Here is a 17,375-nt window from a genome sequence, read left to right as displayed (position 1 = left end):
ATAAAGCAACAACCGAAATCAAGCACAATTGATTGATGGCCTTACCTATTTAACCTGAAAGGGTGCCAAGTTTGAGAATACTTTACAATGCCATGGAAATAGTTTTAAACGCTGCACAAATATGAATAGCATAACATCAATAAAATATAGTCAGCCCTCATAGTGGAGATGCAGCTTTGTTCCCGCCTTTAGGGCTTACGTTGGACGCTCTTGAGCGAATTTATATTTAATAACTATCCACATGGTCTCTAATGGTTAATATGTATGGAAATACTTTCAGGTGGGTTTCAGGGTTTTTGTGTTCTTGTACACTGTTTAGATCATGATCATCTCTACATTGCTTCTGTCGGCTAATGGTCTCTGATGTCCCGAAGGCAGCAATGTACAATGTTGCCATCACTTCTGGAATATGATTCTGCTGTAAACTTTCCTACTCATAACCTTATTAAGACTCAGTATATTTACTGAATATTTTACTAACCCAGCTCCTTCAGGAAAAGGAAGCTTTTTTTGTTACCTTTCAGCGTCTTCTTGTAATCAAGTTCTACTGTATCCTGCTCACTGGATTAGGCCTCCTCAGGACCTGATGAAGAAATTGCGTCCTAGCAGAACTGACAGTGATTCACTAGATGTATCCAATAATATTTTGATTACATTTTTTAAAAAATAGCCACTCCTTCAAAACTTAAGTCATAATTTATAATATCGTAACATTGTGCTAGATCGGCTGGTAAAACAAAACTATATTGCTGAAATCATTCCTCGATTCACGTCTTATACAGGGTGTTGTAGGGGTGGGGGAGGTGAGCGAAGGCCTGGATTTAGAATTTCCAAATGTAACAATTAAATACATTCTGTGCAGAGATTCTGGTCATTGCCGGAAATTACAACTGCCAGGAATCTCTGCACACAATTTGTAATTGGCCGCTCTGTAATTTTACAGAATCTTGAAGTTTAAAATTGCCAGTTTTGAAACATTGCAAAGCAGAAAAAATGCCAGAAACATTATGAAAAGAGTATGCGTTACAATTTAAATGAAAAGGCTGTGAAACCTTCTCAGCGGAGGAGAATGATCCTTGAAAAAAGATTGAGCTAAAAAATCTCTATTTAAAAAAACAAACGCTTTTATCTGAAATTTTACATGCAGGCTAAGTTCTGGAAGGTCCAAACTTCTCATAGTTGCAAAGTTTCTGCACTTTGCAATGGTGCTAATACCATTTTTTTTTTTTCAAACATTTATTTATTGAAATTTATACTCGACAACCAAGTACAACAGCTACTGAGCGCTAATACAATTTTAAATTCTCACACCTGTAACTGCAAAATCCACTGTGCCTTGATAGAAGTAGTACGCAAGGTGCGGAAGTGGATGACAACTGCGTCACACGCATGAGTTTGAATGGACCAAAGGCAGTCTTTTGAAGACAATGGTTTGCACAGTCCCAGGAGTAGAGCATCTGCATCCCAAGGGCGACAAATGTCCCGGCAAAGCAATCTAATCCCCACTTGACTTCGACTGCACTTCACAAGAGGTAAAGAAGGTGGATTACCTGGTGCTGTTGATGTTGTTGCGACTGTCGACACTTCTCTTCACGATTGTGGGAGATCCCAAATTTAGAATCTCGATACTGAAAAGAAAAGTGGACCGTATACATGTTAATAACGTATACGTTTCACTGCTATCAGCATTGTCTGACAGTGTGTAAAATGACTGTGTTTATCTTATAGAATTCCCAACAAACATCAATTTTTCAATAGAAATTGTACAATTATCTCCAATCAGGGTGACTCGAATATGCAACACTATATATCAAGAGAGTTTCCTGCTGTCCTCTTACCCTGACAACGGAGACGTTCTTGATTCATGTTAAATGTTTGATTATAAATTCATTTTTACATTCGGACAATAATTGATCTTTGTGTACCAAAAAAAAAGAAGACAATAAGTGTCGGCAGAGAACACAATGATGTCACCCTTTTTTCCATCACCAATCGTCAGATCGGATACTAAGAAAGAGAGGCGTGGGGCTGCCAGTAAGGATGGATGCACATTAGTGGATATGTGTCATGGTGTCTTGGGCACACAGCTTGTGTGCCCGAGTGGTGATATAGGCATTATGTCATCATTTTTAACTCTTCTCGCACCAACGAAACCTTGATGAGCTGGTGGAGCACCAAGTGGCTTCTTAGAATTGACTGGCGATACTATTGGTGGTTTTCAAATCAGGGTGGTGTGACACTAGTAAGGGTCCCACTTGCGTGCAATTGGATTATGTTTGTTGACCCAGTTCAGTCCAGTCAATGCTGAGTCACTTAAAAGCCTTTACGATTCAGATACTGAATGCTGCACAATGATCCAGGATCTAGTACGACCTGCTACCTCATGGCGTTTAGTAGAACAGGCCAGCGGATGATGGCAGAAAAAGCTATCTTTCCCATCTCTTTGCCGAGCCTACACTAAAAGTGCAGATCACAGCGTTTGGCAGTTCTTTTCCTAATCGAGCATTAACACAGTTATGAAGAAGCTGAATTTCCAATCATCCAATCCCTTAATATTGAGGTCCTACTCCCACCTCTTGATGCTACCAATGTACCACTGTCCGTTTTCGACCATTGGTTGCCTTTCGTAGTTTCACCTTTCACATCTCTCGCTTTCTCACCAAACAATTATTCGTTTTAAAAAAAAATATTAGTATTGATCACGGACCACACCCCAGAAGAAAAAGAGACATATGCAAGCTTATCAATTGATTACGTACCTGACATTTACCACAAACACAGAGTAATTCCAGTTTTGAAATGTTCCATTCAACTAAAAATGAAAGAAATGAGAGTCAAGAGCAAGCCTTACAGTTAGTGTGTTGAAACACACACACACACGTACACACACACTCACACACACAAGAGGGCATATTAGCAAAGCTTTGCGATAAATATCGCAAGGCGCGCTTAGCGCTCATTTTTTAATCGACGGATATCGCTGGATTTTATCGCCGATATAGAGCGTTATTAGCAACGCGTATCTCCAAGGCGATATTAAATCCAGCGATAGCCGTGATAACATGCTGTATCGCGGGAAAACAAGCGATGATTTCCCTGCTATACTGCAAACCTTGCTGATAGGCAGGCATAGACTCAGCCATGCAATCCACCTCCGATGTTAAAGATGGCTAAGTTGCATTTTTAGCAGGTGTTAAAAACCTGCAATAAAGGGGGCTTAGCGCGGCTTTCAAGCTCGCATCGTGGGTCTTGTGCAGCCTTGCTAATATCCCGAAGCTGGGTTAGCGAGTGTTTGCCAAGGAGTTGTGTGGAGGAACGCCCACTTTGCATGTCATTAGCGATGAATATTGCTGACATGCAAAGCGTCACCAAAACGGTCGCTTTCGCCATAAAGCTGTCGCTAACAGCAGTTAGTGGCAGCTTGCTAATAGGCCGATAGAAATATCGCAGATTTAGCGGCAAAAAGTGCCGCTAAAGAAGCGATACCGCCCTTGCTAATATGCCCTAAAGAGCGTATAGCAACGTACAGCTTCTGTATTCTTCCCCTGGTTGCAGGACTCGTACTACATTAGGGCCGCTGTAGTCAGCTACCTTACCATGCCACAAGAGGTTACAAGTGGACACCGCAGTGCAACAAACAGCTTTAAATGTCCACGCTGCTGGGGAGTACAAAATGGCAAATCATTGCACCACAGCTTAATTCCACAAGCAACACATTGTGGCATTGAAGGCCCCACATATCTCTGCACACGGATGTTACTAGTCGCGCTCTTTAATCACTTTCACAGACACACTGGGATTGTTGTTGACATACATGCTATGCTGAGGCTGAAATTACTGATTGCTGCCGAGGTGGTGTAAGAACAGTCTACCGGGTACAACTGCTGGGATGGGAACTTCAAGTGGATATTGGTTACATTGCTAGTAAAGTTGAAGTTGCTAGGACTTAAGAGAAGGAACAAGAACCCTTATCCGACTAGTAGAGACAGGACCACCTTCACTGAAAGCCTTGCTGGTGTGGACCCTGCTCATTGAATCTGCATTGGCACACATTCAAGAACATGCACAAGCCGAAAAAAACAACCTGTTTTACACATGTCAGTAACACACAGCATTGAGAGAACAGACTCGCACTTACCCACTCTGACACCTTGTTCTGTACCTCTGCGTCCGAATCCAGATTAAGTTTGAAAACAGTTAAAGAAATGCGGTAGAAGATCCCACCTGTTAAGCAAAAGTACATTTACACATCGAAATATTTGCTATACTTATACATAGACTACTGTGCTATACGTATACAGTATAGGGGTTCACTAGGTGAACTATGCCGATTGCGCTCTAAACACCTGCAAGCACACAAACTCAAAGCCGATCCATTGATATAAATTCGGTCAATGCATAGGTCTATGTTTACATAATTTTTATGTCAGCCTTTTAACAAGTTATTGGTTTATGGCCATAAGTGACTAATGTGTGAAGTAGTGCCAATCAGGAAACTCCAAATAAATAAATAAATATTCTTTTAAAGTTTTATGGTCATTCAATTTCCTTATGACGCGGCCGATCGATTAAAATCACAGCACCTTCATGCATCAAAAGACAATGCTGACGGCTCTACGAGTTGGCACTCCAAGTGAAGAGACTGACAAACTGCAAAAAAAAAATATAATTTGCATCTATGTCACCCATGCTTAACTAGGATACATTTCTGCCGAAAGTTTTAAATTCAGAAGCTTTCTTAGATCACTTTAATAAGCCCCCCCCCCCCCACGTGCCAAAGGGATGTATGTAGGTCACACAATGCAACCTGCTTTCAGTTTGCTTGTTCCAGGTGTTTAATAAAAATCTACAAGTTTTACAGTTTTTAAAATAATTCGTCAAATTAAAGGAAGACACAATAGAATGGATCCCTCTACTTCCCCTCCTACAAATGTAGACACAAAACAGTGTTAGTAGAGGCTAGCATATTGTGGGAATCTAGCAGAGTATTTATGATGTCTTGCTATTCCAGGGCATCACTATATAAAAGCTACAGGTACCTCATTCAATGGCAAATCCTTTGACTTCTCTTGATGGAAATACGGATTAGATGAAGCATTTTGATGAGTGAAATGGTTCTTTCGCTTGGATTAGTGGAACAATCTGGTCTGGCCAGCTGAAGCAATCCAACAGCCTAATACCATAAATGTAGGCATTCCAAAGCATAACTAACATTAATAAATACCATGCCGCCAGTCCAAATGGAAAAACAAAATGAGATCAGACAACGTTATGCAACTTACCAGCATAGGAAACAATTCTAAGTCAGGACCAGAGTTGATAATTCTGCTTTAGCAAAAATACATTTCCCACAGATGTTGAGATTAGAACTGTAACATGTGACCAACAGAGCCAATCACAATCCTCAAATGGCCTCAAAATGCAGAAGCTTTTTCTGTTGCTCAGTAGCCACAGACATTTTCTCTATTTTGGGAGTGATGAGAGATTCTAACAAACAACTCCCCTGTCTCCCTGGGCATTTGTGATTCTATTTTATCTTATCTGGCTCCTACATCTTCTGGTGCCTTTTGATCACAGTCGGAGGCCAGAGTGGTAGTCCCACAGACTACAGTGAACATCAAGAATACTCATTGTAGAGCCATGTTCTTGGCAATCTTTTCTCACCAGGTCCTAAGCAGGTACTCTGAGGGTTGCTGTCAGATGAGGAGAAGCTGCATGGTGCAGTTCACAGCGACTGTATGCTTGGTGCACCACTACGTGCGAGGGGTAAAGGGGTTGCGGGCAATCAGCTGGAGAGCAGCCAATCTCATTTCCAGGTCAAATGACATGGTACCAGCTACAAAGGGAAAGGTTGGGGATACCGCCAAGGTGATTGGTGTTTTAGTGGCAGTCTTCATGCTCAAAATCAATCATGATCACGGTGCATGAGAATGTTGTTTTTACCCTGATTATTAGGAGAATCACCCATGGCCATTTAGTGTCAGTGGGGCATTTTGTGAAACAAGTCAACTGCTGGGCAGGTAATCCATTGTACCTTGTGGGGAATGTGATATTAGTATGGCACAAAGACATAGGCAGTGCTTTGTTCACAAGGTGAAGTGGTAGATGAAGAGCAGATATTTTCCAAATGGATGAGGAATTTCCGTAAGCCATGGATTTCTTTGTGCAATGGGCTATATTTGACACTCTGAAAAGATTATGTGCACAGACGCAGAAACTGGCAACCCTTAGCATTGAGCGCTCACCCTAAAGGAAGATGAGGTTTGGGATCCATTAGTCCTTAGCTATCGGAGAACTTATGAACTCCTGCTGAATGTGAAAACCAAGAGTAGAGGAATCCCCCAGAGTATTTAGATGCCTTCAATTTCCAAAAGAAGAAAGCCTTCTAAAAGGGCAGAGGATGCGCCCCATACCCTCAGTCCAGGAGACTGAAGAATTTAGTTCATGTGGCAATTCAGTTTATGTAAAGAAGGTCCTCCAACAGAGAAGAAACCCCTTATGGCAGATGAGAAGTCAGATGACAAAGCATCTCATGTGAGGCTGAACCTTATTCTGAGTAGCAATGTTACTGCACCCCAAGTTGCAGTCTGTAAAGTAGGTTTGAGTATCAGGTTTTCCCGTTGGAACTGTATGGGATGAAATACAACCTACCTACTACACTTGATCTTAAGACTTGGAGGTAGAGATACATTTGAAGATGTCCCCTTCAAGGCCAAATTCACCAGGGATACTAAGAAGGGGATTAGACATTCTTGGTGGTCTTGCCAAGACAATATCTTAGATGTTCCACCATCCTTTACAAAGATTTTAGCTATGGCAGAGAAGGCTAAAGATCCCGGTACCATCATTTCCCCAGACATGCTTTTGAAAAAGGCCAGCTTACAAATTTGTGTGTAGTGAAACACCAATCATGCAATTTCAACAGAGAGATGTAAGTTGCTGTTCATCAATGTGAACCCCATGCTTGGAGGGGGGGCACTTGTCCAGGGCAAATTATTTGGCAACCCTTTCATTAAAGAGTTGGATAAGTTTGTTAACACATGTGCTGCTTTGGATTAGGCTCAAGTTATGATCAAAAGGTCTTTAGTTCAATGTTTTTATAGTGGCCAATCATGGCAGAGGATACTCCGCCTGTGGGGTGGTAAACTAAGGCTCCAAGAGAGGTTAGGGCTCCTATGGTTGAAATCAGAAGCAAGATTAGATGTGATTGAGAGGCTTTTTTCCATCCAGAGTCAAAACAGGCTTTGGTTGCAGGGGCAACTACGGAAGTTCTAAGGGAACAATGCCACACAATACTCAGGTGACAATAATCCAGTTTTCCTTCCTGAGTATGACTGAGGGGAAGGTTGGCTCAATTAGTTCTGAACTGGCGTCTACTCATTTCGGGCTCTTGAGTACTTGAGTTTATAACAAGATTCCACACAGAATGTTATGACCCCACCACCAAGACAGGGGGTGTAATTTCTACCGTTGATGATTTCGGAAGACAAGCACTCCTGTATAGGCAAAAAAGTAGTAGAAATAGAGGTCATAGGGGCAAAAGTTAGGGCAGTTTTACACTCCAGTGCTCTCTTGAGTAACTTATTTATGGGGAAAAGAAATACAAAGAATATCAGATAGACCTGATGAAAATTCTGGGAGTTGAACATGTGGTGGATTTAAATACATATCAAGTTTAAGTGACATCCATCTTCTTAGGGAAATCCTTCTGGAGGGTGACCAGATGTTTTTCATCTGGTCCAGAATCATCCTACCTGAAGGTAGCTATTCTTCCTCCTCACAATAGCTTTGTACAGTTTCCCTGGAGAGGGCAGATGTTCAATTTCAGAATCCTTGTTTTCAAACTTTCCTTATCTCCATTCTGTTTTGAACTGATGGAGCGAGTGGTGGAGTTCCCAAGGATAAGGAGACTATGGCTTTTAGTTCACCTGGATGATATCCTTTTTATTTGCCAGGGCCAACAGATGCAGCCGAAACAGTTTGCCCAAGTGGTAGACCTTCTTCAGGACTTAGGCTTATGCATTAAATGCTGAGGAGTCAGAGCTGTCCCCCAAGTGATACTTGAACTTCCTAGTTTATGATAAAGTCAGTGACATTGAAGCTTTAACAGATCACTATAACAAATATCTGCAACGTGTTTAGGAAGTTTCTGTTAAAAAGCTAAATTTCCTTAAAACATTTGGTGGCACTTGCTGGAGGTGGTGCATCTGAGCAAGGGCCTTTCCCCTTCAGAATGTATAACCCTGACAGAAGAACACAGGAAAGAAAATTAATATTGGTTGGATCACATGGTAGTCTGGAATGGCAGGGAAATTTTTGGTGTGACTCCTGATCTTGCTACTGAAGTGGATGGCAACTGTCTAGTTTGGAAAGCATTCTGTGATGTTGCTACAGATGAAGAATGGTCAGGAGTGGAGCTGAACCTTCACAGTAATTATCTATAACTCATAGCATGCTCCTTTGCAGTCAGAACCGTCTCAGGAAGGATTATATTGAAATACAATACATTTTTTATGTCCATCATTTTCAAGGGTCAGTTTCTGTTAGATGGAGCACCAGTCTGGGTACAATATTAGATGAGTAATTTAAGGGAATGAGACTCACTGTCACTCAAACGTAAGTACTTTCAAGTGGAGGATTTGAACAGTGTTTTACATCTGCTTTTAACAGGATGCCAAATGATGGTCTCTTTAAGAATGAGCTATTGGTTTTGTTACCCATGATTTCGTGTCATGCAGAAGGGTGTCAAATGTTGGGCATTGTACTTGTCGCCCCAAAAGGGGACAACTTCACCATTGCTAAGTGAGAAAATTCTTAAACCAATTTAATTTCCAATTCCGAGACTTGATGTGGCATTTGAAACGGCGATCTCGGTATAGAAATCTTGAGCCCCGGTTATCACTAACCATAGCGGGTGGGTTCAGTGGGGTTCAGTGGGTAAGGCAAGGGGTGAAGGGTTCAGCGACCCCTAAGGCTTTTTTAGTGGGAGTTAATCTGGAGGATATAAGGTTGTTTGGCCAAATAGTCAACACATTTTTACCATTTAGAAATTCTATTTAAAAGCAATAGTAGATGCTGCTCCTCTATAAGTGGCAAAACTTTGAAAAAATATAATCCTCACCACTGGTCCAGAACCAGAATAAAAAAAATATTCTCTATTGCAAAGGATTCTATGAAAAAACACAGAGGTGAGGATTATCTTTCAAGTAAGTTTTGATAATACTAAGCTCCACCCCAAGTTTTGGATGAAAAATGTGTTCCTAGGTTGTTAGATGTCGGTACTTTGTATTTTATGTTAAATACCCTGACAGTGTGACTGTTTTATGTGTCTTGAACATGTCTATAAATGTCTAACCTGAGTTATCTATTTTTCTACATCAGAGCAAAAGGAAGTTTAGATGTACTGTCTGAACAAGTAGCATCTGAATATCTGCTCTGTATAAATTCGATGGGCTGTGTTTATTCATGACATCAGGAGAATCCACAGGCACCATCATGTAAAATGGATTTAGCAAAGCAAATTGAATACAGATAAAAGACATCTAACATGCATTAATACATAGATTTGGGAAAAACATCAAAGTATTTGCTTCTACTTTTTCACCTCTATGTGTTTCCATGCAGCATTCTCCTTTGAGGTACTTGAGCTAGATAACAGGGTTTGGTAGATACTAGAGTCTATAGTCTAATATTAGTTAAAGTCTAATATTATAAAAAATAATCTAATCAATCTACTTTGTTATGGGCTTCTAATTGCCTATACATACTACTTCTACTTCTAAGCGATCATTCAACAATAAATCTAGTTCAATAGAAAGCAGGGCTATCTACGACTTTGTACGCTAACATCTTAACATACTGGACTTGCCGCTGGGTCTGCAAAGGCAGTTAGAACCTGAAGAAGGATCACATGTACAGGGTAATACAACCGAGGGTCGGACAAGAGGATCCAAATGTTTACTGGCATCTTGATGTTGGTCTGTTCCGGGAGACAAAGCACTGCTGAAGCTGTCATCTTCAAGAGTGGTGTATGAATGCTTGTAATTTTCTGGAGATTCCTTTTCTTGGGATGAAAACAGGGCTGATTCAGCTGCTGACATGGAGCTTAAACTATTTCCCCTTCCGTCTCCACTGGATGAAGTAGATGCTGAACCTAGTTGCTTAATCTGCTCTGATTTTAGAGCAATACCATCAATGCTGCTTCCGGTCGGTTCAAGAACTTGTCCATAATCTTTGTCAGAGGTATACCTAGAATATGATAGTTCAGTTTCCAGGTAAAAGTGATGCTGGCCAGACCCTTCATCATGACCAAACGAATAGGTACCTTGCTCCCCAGGAGACATACTTAACAACACACCACCTTCATCATTCATCGTAAAAGCAGTACTTCTCGAATGTCCCACACCCATTGCACTTATGCTTTGAGCATCATAATACAAAGAAATCCGTTCTATATTTGGAGTTTTAAATGAGTTAAGCACTGAAATCGTTGAATGAAGGCTTACTGGTTTTGTTGCTGTCTCTAGGGTATCTAAGCTTGTTGAGATTTGATCTGTAGCCAGTTCATGGTTCATTGATAAAGGTGTTGTAGGATAGGCAAAATCTGTTAAGTAAATGTTGAGATCCATACTAAACCCATCCAGTGTTTCTGGATATGATAAGAGAGTTAGCTTCAAAGAATCCGTCAGGTCTCCTGGTCTGGATCGTATCATGGTTCCTGAAAATGGAATGTCTTCAGGTGAGTTGCTTATGTTTCCATTAATATCAGGCAGGTTTTCCAGATGAGCAGAAATGTTTAACGTATGTCTCAATGTTGAAAACGGTTTCAGATCTGGATCAGCTGGGGCCGAGGTGTCCAAAGAGGTTACTGGTGTAAGTAAAGGCTTCTCTTGGAAGCAGCTTCCTCCAGGGTCATTAATGTCAGTGCATGTTGACTGGCTTTGGGTGTCGGTGAGAAACCCTGGTGTAGATGGGAACAGAGTGTGTCCTTGATCTCTAGAAATACCTTTTACTATTTGCTTATCCTCAGATGAGACAATCATTTCATTTTCAAATGACTCCAAATCAGGTCCAGGAAGTGCGCTTGGTGCTCCTGAGGAAGAGTTCTGCAACTGTAACGATAGATGACTTGGGAACAGTTCCTCAGGAAAAAATGAAGTGTGAGATGTAGACATTAAAGAATCACTGGTGTCAAGTGAAATGGTGCTTTGTCCCACCAAAAGTGATCCATCAGCAAAATCTAATGTATTCATGAGCTTAACTGCTTCAGATGTGTCTAAGGCCGTGGGGACCAGGTAGCTAGAAATGGTCATGGTTTCTGATTTAGCTCCCCCCATAACATATGTTGCAAGTGGTCCTATCTCACTATCTGCAAGAGAGGCGCTTGCAGATAACATGTTTTTAATGTCTGAATAATGCTGCTCACTAGCAGAGTATTTCCAGTCCGTATGAGAAGCCTTAGAGAACAATACTGAGGGTTCTATGTCATGCTGTTGTGCAGAAGCAAATCCAACAGAGGTTTGAGTATGCAGACTGAAAAGTTCTGTTTTCCAAGAGTTACTATGGGGTGCAGCGTTGTTTGACTGCAGGGAGGGGAGAAGATCCATAGATGGGTCACCTTCTCTGTTGTTTGCCTGCTCAACTCGAAGCAACTCACTGGGTTTCCACTGCACACTGATAAAGGGGTTTAACTGTGCTTCCATGTGGTAGATATGGGGCACAGTTGTGCCCTGTACTTTGTCATTCTCTGCTTTAACAGAAGTGTCCTGGGTGGCAAATGTGGGTGGAGGACTTTCTACAAGTACATGATGAGGTATTACCGAGCCACTCAACAACGATTGGCTCAAAGGTGTTCTTGCTGAAAACACATGTTTATCCTGTTGTGGGGTTGACTGTGCGAATTCCGCCCTGTTCCCTAATGATAAACTGAGTACCCCTGTGCTGTATTCCAGTGGTAATACGTGAATATCTGACTCCTTTGGGATGAAGGTTTCTCCATATTTCGCCGTAAGTGACTGGTTAACTGATGCTGGTAGCGCAATCTTCTTCTCTGCATTTATTTCGTTACTGCCTTTGTAGGAAATTGCTGATATAGACTGTATTCCACCCTTCACTGCAGTGGTAAGAGAAGAACTTTCTGGAAATATTTCTGGAAGCGGCACACTCAGACTCAATGAAATACTGTCTGCTAAATATTTGCGCAACTGTAAACTCTCTGCAGCTAGCTGATCTAATGATACTTGGCTGTGCCTGTTCTCCGGAGCCTGTGTGCCTTGTGCATTCGTTTGTATGAAGTAAGCTGTACCGCGCCAGGGAATAGACACCTCTTGAGAAGGTTCGATGTTAGACTGCGAAGTGATTCCTCGCTCCAAAGAAAGGAGTTTAGATTCATCATTCCATCTTTGATGGCCAGAGGAGTCAGCACGCATGTGGTCTTCCCCTTCTGCATTCAAAGGCAGATGGACAGCTTCCATAGCAGTATCCAAGGAGACAGAATGAGATGGAACTGTTCTGATGATGTCTACCACATAGTCTTCAGAGAAAGCCAACTGTTCAAGGTATGACACATTTTGTGCTGTGCTGTTCTCTGCATTCACATTTTCTAGAGTAGGAACCAGTGCCTCCAAATCTGCCCTCCCGGATACTGTTAAAACAGCTGCAGTTGGCATAAGCGACAAGCTGTGCATATTGTTTCTCTCTGACATTTGATCTTCCGATGTTATACTTTTCTCCCAAAGGAGGGGTCTTTGTTTCACTGGCCAGATGATTGGAGTTGAGATGATTCCTATGCTTCGGACACTTTTTACTTGGGAGTCCAACTGCGCTTGGCCATGAACGTGGTTTGACGACTTTCTCTTCATTCTGATGGCAAACGTAGCGGGTACGTTGAATCCCTGCAAGCCTAAATGCGTTAAGCCGAGAATGTTAATGGACAAAAATGCAAAGCTCAAGTAAATTTACAATGTGCTACCTTGAGACCATACAACCAGTTCTACTCACAATGCCCCCCTACTTTGTTCTTTGACTCAGTCTATCACTCTCCTGAGCTGTGATTGCTTTTGAGATTTGTTATTTACTCGTCACTTGTACCTTTACTGATGTTAGCTGTTCAGATGAGTGTGCTGATGGTTGGTTATTAATAAGGGAAAGTAAAAACCTATAAATCACTTTTTAGACTGCACAATATCTTACTTGCATTAAGGTACTTTCCCACCACTTACTCCAGTCTCTTTTAAATATCCTCAGGTATTTAGGACAGCATGTGGAACCACATTTTAAAGCTACACAATCATAATGTCGACAACAAATTATCAAGTACACAAATGCTGTCTAACATCTCCACAACAATCATATGACAATTCTCCTAATAGCAATCTAGACCGCTGCTGCACCTCCCAGACTGTGATTTCCATATGCAAACTCACTGAGACAGATGCGAATTTGATCCCCAGGCTCTCTGAAGCCATTATTCCAAAATGGCTCTGCAAAAATGAGCCTGGCATATTGTGTTTCGGATTGTTAGTCTCTTCTTGAGAGGCATACTCATCGTGTGGCGGCAACAGACTACAACCTCCAGTCAGGTGAAGGGGACGCTTTCAGCTGTATGGTAGAGATTGTGTAACAGATGAATACATCTTTTTAGCGAAAGATACTGCTTGCATTAGTTGGGAACCTGACTGAAAACACAGCTGCATAAGCTTCTAACACAGCCACAACCGATGTGTATCAGCATACAAATTTCAAAGCACAGCTCACCCACTAGGGCTGAAAAGAGCAGGTCTTGTGATGGCATCCTTTAGAACAATTCACTAGAACGGTCAAGCTATATATACCATTACAAACGAAGATTAGGCATGCTTAACCGATTGTATCCATTGCAGAGGAGGTGTGCTCATTATCAATCAAGAGATAATATCCAATTGGCCTCTTTTCCAACAAATAAAGAGTCTAAAAGCAGATCATCCAATCTCAAATCTAACGTTTTAGCACTGAAAGTTTTCAGCATCTAAAATGCCTGATATTGTTGCAAGGAGACCCAACATGTAGGGTTTTGAGCACATGAAAGTTCCAACATGATGTCAACAAGAACCAACCAAACTTAAAGGTTATAGTTTGCCTGAGAAGTGTATGAAAAGTCTTAGAAGACCAGCATGAGAAGCTCTCATACTAGTAACTGGCTGAAAGTAAACTGGTTGTCTCACTAGGGATTACAAGAGCTGGAGAGCCAGTATAAGGTCTTTCCAGTGTATTGTTTATCTGTGGGAACTCCTAAAGGATGGTAAAGGCCTCGTTTAGAGTTTGACAGATGGGTTACTCCATCACAAGTTGACGGATATCCCATCTGTCGTATTACAAATGCCATAGGATACAATGCATATGTAAAAAGACAGACATGATATCCATCACATTGTAACAGAGTAGCTTGTTTGTCAAACTCTAAATCAGGTCCAGAGTCAGGAATCCAATGATCACTCATCCTTGCGTACGGATAAACTTACAGTCAATAAGGTAAGGGAGAAATGTGCTCTCTACACAGAGCAGCAGGCAACAGAGGAGCCTGAGGAAAAGAGGAGGTTGGCGCATTAGTGCTTGGTGTTAGGTGGACTCACACAGAGTTTATTCAAGGCACTTCTAGGGCAGGAAAGAAAGAGCGGTTAGATGTGGGAAAGTTCCCCAGACAAGAGAACCTAGACAGGAGTCCCAGAGTATCGGTAGCTGGCAAAAACAATTGTTATGTTTTCCTTTGTTTCAGAAAGTTTGCAATCGAATCTGCATCTCTGCACTTCTGTTGTGGTATTTTTTGGTTGGGGCAGTCTTCCTGGTTAGGAAGGCTTCTCACTACCCCCTTTCCTTCCAGCTATCACTCTGTGGATAGGATACCAGAAATCATCGAGTCTTCACTTGCTCCACTGTGGACGGACTCCTTCGCATTTCACTTTGGCTATCAGGCAGTTTCCACGTAGCCAGAGGGCCTAGTCACAGCATCATGTTGTTCATTGGCAGTTAAGCACATGAATCTCCAGTTTTTAGGTCTCGCCTGGCTATCGCGTAAGCGATCGCCCAGCGAGACTTATGTAGGGGCTTCAGAAAATGCTCCCAAAGGCTTCCCAGGCGGATCGGGTGGCGGTTACGCGCACAACCACGCGCATTCCATTTGCCATCAGCTACTTCCTGAGCGTGCGCTGCCTCACGCATTCAGAGAGATTTAGTAAGGGGCACAAGACCTTAGGAATGCGGTTTATGGCCAGTGCATTTGAGGCATTCAAGCGCGAACCTGGCATCTGGCATCGGACTTGAAAGCAGCAGACTGCTTTCCCCAGCGCGCGCTAGGCCTCACTTCCTGCATCCCCTCTTACAACAATTAACTTTCATTATAACTCACACCCCATATGCTCGTTCCCTCCCACCCTTCCTTTGATGTCCTCTTTTCTTGTTGTTTACAAACCACGCCACACACTGCTGCACGCCACACACTGCTGCACGCCACACACTACTGCATGCCGCACACTGCTGCACGCCGCACACTACCGCACGCCACACACTGCTGCGCACACTGCTGCATTTCACACTGCTGCATTACACACTGCTGCATTACACACTGCTGCATGCCACACACTGCTGCACGCCACACACTGCTGCACGCCTCACACTGCTGCACGCCTCACACTGCTGCATGCCTCACACTGCTGCACACCGCACACTGCTGCACGCCTCACACTGCTGCACGCCTCACACTGCTGCACGCCTCACACTGCTGCACACCGCACACTGCTGCACACCGCACACTGCTACACGCCACACACTGCTGCACGCCACACACTGCTGCATGCCGCTGCACCCCACACAGCTGCACGCCGCACACTGCTGCACGCCACACACTGCTGCATGCCGCACACTGCTGCACGCCGCACACTGCTACACGAAACACTGCTGCACGCCACACACTGCTGCATGCCACACACTGCTGCACGCCGCACAATGCTACACGAAACACTGCTGCATGCCACACACTGCAGCACGGCACACACTGCTGCACGCCGCACACTGCTGCACGCCACACACTGCTGCACGCCACACACTGCTGCACGCAGCACACTGCTTTACGCCACACACTGCTGCACGCCGCACACTGCTGCACGCCGCACACTGCTACACGAAACACTGCTGCACGCCACACACTGCTGCACGCCACACACTGCTGCACGCCACACACTGCTGCATGCCACACAGTGCTGCACGCCACACACTGCTGCACGGCACACACTGCTGCACGCTGCACACTGCTGCACACCGCACACTGCTGCACACTGCTGCATTACTCACTGCTGCATGCTGCACGACACTGCTGCACGCAGCACACTGCTGCATGCCGCACACTGCTGCACGCCGCACACTGCTGCACGCCGCACACTGCTGCACGCCGCTGCATGCCACACAGTGCTGCATGCCTCACGCTGCTACACGAAACACTGCTGCACGGCACACACTGCTGCACGCCGCACACTGCTGCACGCCACACACTGCTGCACACTGCTGCATTACTCACTGCTGCATGCTGCACGACACTGCTGCACGCAGCACACTGCTGCACGCCACACACTGCTGCACGCCGCACACTGCTGCACGCCTCACACTGCTGCATGCCACACACTGCTGCATGTCGCACACTGCTGCACGCCACACACTGCTGCACGCCGCACACTGCTGCACGCCGCACACTGCTGCACGCCACACACTGCTGCACGCCACACACTGCTGCACGCCGCACACTGCTACACGCCACACACTGCTGCACGCCACACACTGCTGCATGCCGCTGCATGCCACACACTGCTGCACGCCACACACTGCTGCACACCACACACTGCTGCACGCAGCACACTGCTGCACGCCGCACACTGCTGCACGCCGCACACTGCTGCACGCCGCACACTGCTACACGAAACACTGCTGCACGCCACACACTGCTGCACGCCACACACTGCTGCACGCCACACACTGCTGCACGCTACACACTGCAGCACGCCACACACTGCTACACGAAACACTGCTGCACGGCACACACTGCTGCACGCCGCACACTGCTGCACGCCACACACTGCTGCACGCCACACACTGCTGCACACTGCTGCATTACTCACTGCTGCATGCTGCACGACACTGCTGCACGCAGCAACCTGCTGCACGCAGCACACTGCTGCATGCCGCACACTGCTGCACGCCGCACACTGCTGCACGCCGCACACTGCTGCACGCCACACACTGCTGCATGCCGCACACTGCTGCATGCCGCACACTGCTGCACGCCGCACACTGCTACACGCCACACACTGCTGCACGCCACACACTGATGCACGCCACACACTGCTGCATGC

The 17,375-nt window shown here is 44.3% G+C and overlaps 1 protein-coding gene across 3 annotated transcripts in view; it reads right to left on the bottom strand.

The window, feature by feature from the left end:
- Nucleotides 1–17,375, bottom strand: part of ADGRG6 (adhesion G protein-coupled receptor G6) — a 621,002-nt gene that overhangs the window by 169,041 nt on the left and 434,586 nt on the right. For all 3 annotated transcript variants that reach the window (XM_085611657.1, XM_085611655.1, XM_085611656.1), the window contains 3 exons: nucleotides 4,139–4,224; nucleotides 2,760–2,812; nucleotides 1,551–1,628 (listed from right to left, as the gene is read on the bottom strand). In XM_085611657.1, the coding sequence (XP_085467783.1) occupies nucleotides 1,551–1,628; nucleotides 2,760–2,812; nucleotides 4,139–4,224 (217 nt within the window). The remainder of the gene's footprint in view (nucleotides 1–1,550; nucleotides 1,629–2,759; nucleotides 2,813–4,138; nucleotides 4,225–17,375) is intronic.

This window comes from Triturus cristatus, chromosome 6 (genome assembly GCF_964204655.1).
Source record: "Triturus cristatus chromosome 6, aTriCri1.1, whole genome shotgun sequence".
Classification (NCBI taxonomy): Eukaryota; Metazoa; Chordata; class Amphibia; order Caudata; family Salamandridae; genus Triturus; species Triturus cristatus.
Note: the sequence above shows the minus strand (reverse complement) of the source record. Positions and strands in the feature narration are given on the sequence as shown.